The 7,157-nt window shown below is 40.3% G+C and overlaps 1 protein-coding gene across 1 annotated transcript; it reads right to left on the reverse strand.

Moving 5' to 3' along the window:
* Positions 1-5,317: 5,317 nt before the first annotated feature.
* On the reverse strand, positions 5,318-5,884 carry TNFAIP8L3 (TNF alpha induced protein 8 like 3). The gene has a single exon (XM_065412486.1). It carries the CDS (start codon positions 5,816-5,818, stop codon positions 5,318-5,320), a length of 501 nt encoding a protein of 166 aa, XP_065268558.1. The 5' UTR covers positions 5,819-5,884.
* Positions 5,885-7,157: the final 1,273 nt, after the last annotated feature.

A 7,157-nucleotide genomic window follows, 5' to 3' on the forward strand; every position in this document is an offset into this window, starting at 1 on the left:
TATACTGTGTGCTGAAATTCCTATGCATGGTGGCATTGGTTGCAATCACAGACACTTAAAGCTGATAGAATCATAGAATATCAGGGTTGGAAGGGACCTCAGGAGGTCATCTAGTCCAACCCCCTGCTCAAAGCAGGACCAATCCCCAACTAAATCACCATATCCCTAAATGGCCCTCTCAAGGATTGAACTCACAACCCTGCATTTAGCAGGCCAATGCTCAAACCACTGAGCTATCCCCCCCCTGCATGATTTAATAATCATTGTTTGATCTAAAGAAGCAACTGATACTAAAAGTTCTGAATGGGCCTATGAACTTTGTTTGATAATTATACAGGTGATGGGTTTGTTCACACCACACTTGCCCTGAAATGGTTAATGCAGACTGAGAAGGGGGTTAATGAACCTGACAGACCACAGCTGAGGGGAATCAGGTGCCCAAGTAATCCCCTGACTGAGGGAGCCCAGCTGTGGAGTGACGAGCTGGGTTGGGTTTGTAAGGACAGGAAATTGGAAGCAGAGGGAAAGTATGTGGTGACTCCCTGGGAGAAGGTAGGAGCGTTTAGAAGCTATAGCGGCAGGTAGCTCACAGTTACTTCCATAGGTACCGGAAGTAGGGGTGCTGCTGGCCCTGCACACCTGGGCTCCCAGCCTCAGCTCAGGGGGGAAGGGAGCTGGTTTTCAGCACCCCCACTATTAAAAATGTTCCAGTACCACTGGTTATTTCCTGGATGGGAGGAAGAGGTTGACAAACCCTGAGAGTGGGGACTGCCAGAAGGAAGGACAGGGCTCAGGGAAAGGCAGGAAGGTCCAGGAGGGAACAGATCTTGGCTGCCCACTAGAGGGTCCCTGAGCCAGAACCTGGAGTAGAGGGTAGGTCTGGGTTTCCCTGCCAGCCACTGTGGGAGTGACACCAGGGGGAGCGAATGGGAAGACTGCCTGAGACTGCTAGTGTGGAGAGAGACTTTGATTCCCCGAAAGGGGGAAATGTATTTAATGACCTGGCCAGAGGACCGAGTCACAAAGAGGCAGTTCCTGGAGCAAGAGAGGGGTTATGGACTGAGAGAGAAGGATGGAGAGACGCCATGCAACTGTGGGAAGAGGCACTGACCCTGCAAGGCTAATTCCCAGAATGGTCAGGAGGCACCATCCTAGCGGTGAGTAGAGCACCCCATCACAAGGTAGCAAAATGACAACTAAAAAGAAACCAAAAATACAGTGATCACAAATCATTTAATCCACAAATATTATGATAATACATCATATACTTTATGGGTGACAAACATATTATTACATACCAAGCCACCAGTATAAAAGTAAACAATGAATATACAGGATATACAAGTATCAGAAATACTTGAAAACATTTTTTCCTCCACTTTAAGGCTACTAAAATTTATAAATAAAATGATAGACATTTGGCTGTTTTCTAAAATACCAGAGTCTGAGTACTGATATATGCAAGACATAAAAAGAAACCACACACAGAGTATCATTTTTCTTTCAACTGTCGTCCTTTTCGAATGGTGGCTTTATTCTGGCTTTATTTGTTTTTTTTTTAAAGTCTTACATGCACTTAGCTTGCTCCAAAAGAAAATAAAAACTCCCGCTCCCCCTCTGAAATTTGATATGCTCTGTGCACTAGGATTTGTGAATTGGATGTATTATATACTCTCAAAAAAAACCAAAAACCCATCAGTTTGATAAGTAGTGCTCTGGGGCAGATTTTGGCCAGTATTGCATGTAAATGTAGATTATTAAATATGGTTCTGGTGAATGCCTACATTTTTACCATGTAAGGCAAATCTTGCAAGTCCTTCTGCCCAGATTTTATCTCTGTATTATGCCACAGAAGGGCAGTCCACATTAGTTGCTATTGAACAGAAGCGTCATGGATTCAAGGGAAATGGGTGGAAAATCGCTCCAATACAAATGGTGCTGCCATTTTAGATGGCTTGTTTTCTTGTGCATTTGAAATACACTCTTCGAAGATGAGAAATAAGAACACTTCTGATTGTTCATGTGAAACTGTACCCCTTTAGTATACGAATCAGGTAGCTGGGCATCCAGCTATCTAAGGATAGTTGCACTATAAAGGAAACATGGGATTCATATTGCAATGCATATGACACAATTGTTTTGTAGGGGAGAAAAGACGGAAGTATAAGAAAATGTTCTGAAGTCTGTTACACTAGAGTGTTTTGAATAATGTTCACATGTGAAAACAACTCTCTAATACTGATGAGATCAGTGATCTGCTCTGTAAGCATTGCTTAGGTAAAGAAATGGCTTTCAAATACATAATTTTTCATGAGTTTTAAAAATATGCATCTAATTATTGTAATACACCCTTTGGTACAGTATTTGTCATCTGTGTTGTCTGCAAGGCTATCTGTCATTCGCATGTCATCTAAAAGGAGGTACAGTCTCAAACCAAAGTATCTTTAGAGCTGTGAGAGTGGATGGACCCAATGGTGGGAGGAGAGTTTTAAATGTATTCTAAATCTGCTGTGTCTGCAACCCAAGGGTGAGTCACTATAAAATTAACAGAATTTCAAAACAGGGAAAGGTTAATACATCAAGACACACTAACATTTGATACTGTTGTAGATTTGCTTTCTAGTGGATTCCCTCCTAAGTACCATGTTTTAAGGGCCAAATCTTAACCTGCTGCATGCACTTGTCCAGGGAAGTTCGGGAATATAAGATGCCCTCTTACTCTGCACAAATTATTCATATCATAAGGCCATGGCATGGGACAGAGAGCAGCTTCTGTGGCTCCAGCCCGACCCCAACATACCAGGCCGTGCAATCAAGGCAGCACAGATGGGGAAATGAACTCTGCCAGCTTTAAATGGTAGGACTTGATGACTCCATGATCTAGCCCTGCGTAACTTAATGGATATTTTGGCTAACTATATCCCTGCTGTTGGAGGATATGTTATTGCACACTTAGTGATAGAGGGCTATGTTCACTAGTTATAAGGAGCTAAAATGCTTGAACTATAGAAAATGCTGATTTGCCAAAACAAAGTTTTCACAAAACAGGGTCAAGTTCAATGCATTTCCCACCTTGAAAAAATGTTGAGAAAAATATTTGAAGTGAAAAATTCTGATTTAGTTGGTTCAAAACTACTTTTTGTTTCAAAATTTAAGTTAATGAGCCTCAAAAAAGCTTTTATTTATTTATTTTTAAAAAAGAGTCAAAATTATTGAAATGAAACATTTGGATTGACTCAAAACAAAAATCTGCGCCACCTCCACCCCCGGTTCCTGAATGTTTTTGAAATTTCACTTTTTGCCCTGATTTGAGATGGGAAAATATTTTGAACTCTCAAATATATGCAGTACAAAAAAACTGTTTCTCACCCACCTATGTTGAGTAGACCAACTCGTTTTCTGAGACTGACCACTTGGCATATTTCAGTGAATGTCTTGCTTCTAGGAGGCCTTGAAGTATGAAAATGTTCTATCATAGAGCCTACACTTTCTGTAGTGCTCTGCTCTATTGCAGATAGAGCACAAAGATTAATGGGTGCAATGTAAAGGTTGAAATTAATTAATTAATTTGACTTTTGGAGGATTTTTTCACAACAAAGTTGGCTTTCAGATGAACTGGTAATGCATTTCCCCTCTGCCTCTAAAAGAGAAAAGTCACCTCAGTTCAATAACGAGCAATATAATTCTCTGCCAGCATTTTGTTTGGTACCAGGATTTCCTCAGTCTTAGTTTCCCAATAGCAATGCTAAACTCTTACCTAGTGGGTTTTTTTTTTTAATTCAATAATTTCAGAGCAATTTACAAAGAGGAAATTTTGCAGATTGGGACACGGAGAAGCTAAGTGACTTGTCAAAGATTACAGAAGTCCATGGCAGAGCTTGAATTGGTTGTTTTAAGCACTATACTATGCTGCTTTCTTTTGTGATGCTCTGGACTGGGGATTACAAAATCTGGACTTTTGCCAGGACAGTTGTGCTGTTGCAACCACTGTAACTTTTCTGCAAGTTCTTTAGTTCATCCTTGTTCTGTAATAGGTGTTGGTGTGTGTTCGTGTTTTTTTTTTTTTTTTTTTAAATGTGTATAGAATAAGATGCAATAGGTACCTTGATGTTGCTCCTAAATTTCTCATGTTAACAAGCCCTAGTTAAAGAGGTGTGGATGTTCTATACTTAGATGGCACTGTGAAAATACCAGCTTGGCCCCCGTTTCCCACATTTCACTATTTGACTGTAAACACAACTAATTACGATGGACATACACTAAGCCACAGCTGAAAAGTTGTTTCATACATTGAATATTGTCTTTTGAGAGCTTTTGCCATTTGCAGGTGGAAATGGTATTTCAGTGGAGAAGGAAGGGACAGATGATGGCTACATTGATCCAGTAATATCACTATTCCTCTCAGGTGTTCAGCATTTGTATCATGGTGTTCTTCAGCAGGAAACTTAAGCTCTGGCACTGAAAACAGTAATTGCAGAGGAAGTAGCATGGCCCTCTAATCTAAGCCTATTTGATGTCACGGTGTGCTTGAGCCTGTGGGACCCATGTTGTTGTTGAAGCCAATGTTGTACTTCATGATTTAGTTTCTTCATTATATTTGACTTTAGAGTCACTGAGCTGTTTTTCCAGAATCAAAATCACAAGTTTCTCACTTCTATTCTCAGATGCAAAGCAAAAATCTCTAGTGGGAACATGCTTCTTAAAGAAGCTTCTCTACTCTTCTCACTTCTCCCCATTTTATTAAGTTCTGCTCTCCAGTATGGTCTTAATCACCTGCAAAATTGGAGATGTGCTCTCCTATCGGTTCCTGACACTACTGAAAGGAGAGAACTTTGTGCCCATCAGAACCCCACTTTCCATCTAAGCCTCTGAGATCTTTTTTAGGAATAATAAAAAACATATACAAGAAGAGTTTGGGGATCAATTCCATGCAACATCCTTTCTGCTTTTTCCCTTCTATCTTTGACACAGCCACGTGTCTTGAGTTTAGGTTCATTTTCACACAACAAGACCCCAACACAGATACTGAGGTTATGATGTGCTGTGATCTTGTTCTGAATAATAAGCATCAGCAGCCCTATTGACTCCCTCCTTTGAAAAGGCTGAAATCTCTGTGAACTGAGAATTACAATTTGTAGCTTTCTGGTTTGGTTTTGTTTTTCTTCTTTATAAGCCAAGTGAGCACATGCTGGTTTCTGATGAAGTCCGTGTAGTAGGCGGATGGTTGGAAGGAAGCTCACAAGCTTTGCCACAACTCACCAAGTATGGCCAGTTTGCAGCTCTAGGAATGAGGTTTTGTTTTGTAAAAGGCAAAGTTTCAAAGGACTTTCTCATCAAGTAGTTTGTTGATTCCATCACAGATCTTTTTGAGGTGTGGTCGGCAATCCCCATCAAGGCTATACAGGGCAGTGAGGAATTCCACATCTGCAAAGTGATTGAAGACATGGTTGATACGCCCATGGGACCTGGGCGTCAGGTGTCGCTCTACCAGTTCGTGCACCAGGTCTTTACATTCATTCAGAAGTTCTGCAAGAACATTTCTATCAAAGGTGTATTCTACTTCGTAAAAACTGACAATTGTCATGGCTGTCTGATTCAACTTCTTTCTGAATTTGTCTACGATTTCCAGCTCTTCTTGGTTGAATTGATTGTTTCGGTAGAGGATCCCAATTTTTATTGCCACTTTAATCAAGTCCTTCATAATTTTGTGAGCTTCCTTCTTGTTCCTTGTATGTTCTCTAGTTACTTTATATAACTCATCAAATATTTCACTGCTTGTGTCGTCGATGAGCATGTTAGCCATAGTTTTGGTAGCCATTTTACTCAGGAGCTTTTTCTGTGCTTGCAGCGCAAGGTTCTTTGAACTGAAACAATCAGGACCTATTGCAGAGGAGGAAAAAAAGAAGAAAAAGTTAATTGCACTTTAGAAATAACTTGCATAGAGTGGCAAATTAGCAACATGTACTACAGGATGTTGTTTGTTAGCCACACTTATAAGGTGCCTATAAGGTTCAGTGGATACTCAAGGGATAGGTCACGTCTTCAATATTGTTTTTCCATCAGTCCTCATAGCCTCAGAAGCTCAAGTGTCAATATACCATTTTTGATTCCTAAAATCTGGGGGTGGTTGTTGATGGTAGAATTGAATATTCACGATATACATTTATTTTATTACTTTGTCCTTTGGAAACACTAAAACTCTATGCATATTCTTGGTTTTAAAATAGACACAGGTTTAAAATGAAAGCTTCCTCAGCTGAAAGCTTGTTGAGACAGTGTGCACAGAAATGTAAATTACCTGTCAAAGACTCTGTAAGATTTAATGTGGTTGAGAAATACAAGGTCCATGAAGAATTACAGGTCTGGTCACTGGGTGTCACTATTGCTCCATGCTTGAAATGATTAGGCAGCATGTTTAGAAGAGCTGACTGCACAGATCCATAAACAAATTTGTGTGTCTTCAATCTATAATAATGGTGCCTTTTTGGCTTTCGTTGCCAATGTGCCTAATTTGAGAAACTGACTTTTACAGAGCAATTTGTATTTGAGCCTTTGTAGAAATTTCTCCTGCAGAACAAAAATATCTGAGCAGTTTTTTACATAATCATCATCATAAACCTGGGTATCTTGGATTTTACATCCACATGGCTGTATTAATTTACACCAGCTAGGACTGTCACTCAGCAAGGTACTTAAGCATGTGCTTAACTTTTTAAGCATGCATAGTCCCAGTGAAATACCTTGTTGAATGAGAGCTAAAGATGATTGCAATATTTGACATACTCCTGTTTGTCATAAATGGTGGTTGTAGTTTGGTTGGTTTTGGGGGGGGGGGACAGAGTTTACAGGGGAAAACATAAAAGGCAATTGAGTAACTGTATGAAATGCTTCTATAATACTACGCTTGAAGTGTTTGTACGTGGAATATAAGAAATTTGGTCTGTGTAGTAAAAGCAATGATAAATGGGTGCAAGTCAGGGAGCAGAGAATCTAGAGGTAGCCAGCAGAATAGTCACTTTTAGTAAGAGAATCGCACCTCCACACCCCGCTCCCAACCCACCCGGTCTCTCTCTTTACCTAGTTGTTTGTTTGAATGACAGTAGCTTGTAGAGGCCTCAATGGAGATTGGGGTCCCATTCTGCTAGGCACTGCGCCAA

This window comes from Emys orbicularis, chromosome 10, assembly GCF_028017835.1.
Source record: "Emys orbicularis isolate rEmyOrb1 chromosome 10, rEmyOrb1.hap1, whole genome shotgun sequence".
NCBI lineage: Eukaryota > Metazoa > Chordata > Testudines > Emydidae > Emys > Emys orbicularis.

Coding starts and splice junctions, on each gene's coding strand:
- TNFAIP8L3 (XM_065412486.1), bottom strand. CDS start 5,818: ATGGCTACCAAAACTATGGCTAACATGCTCATCGACGACACAAGCAGT.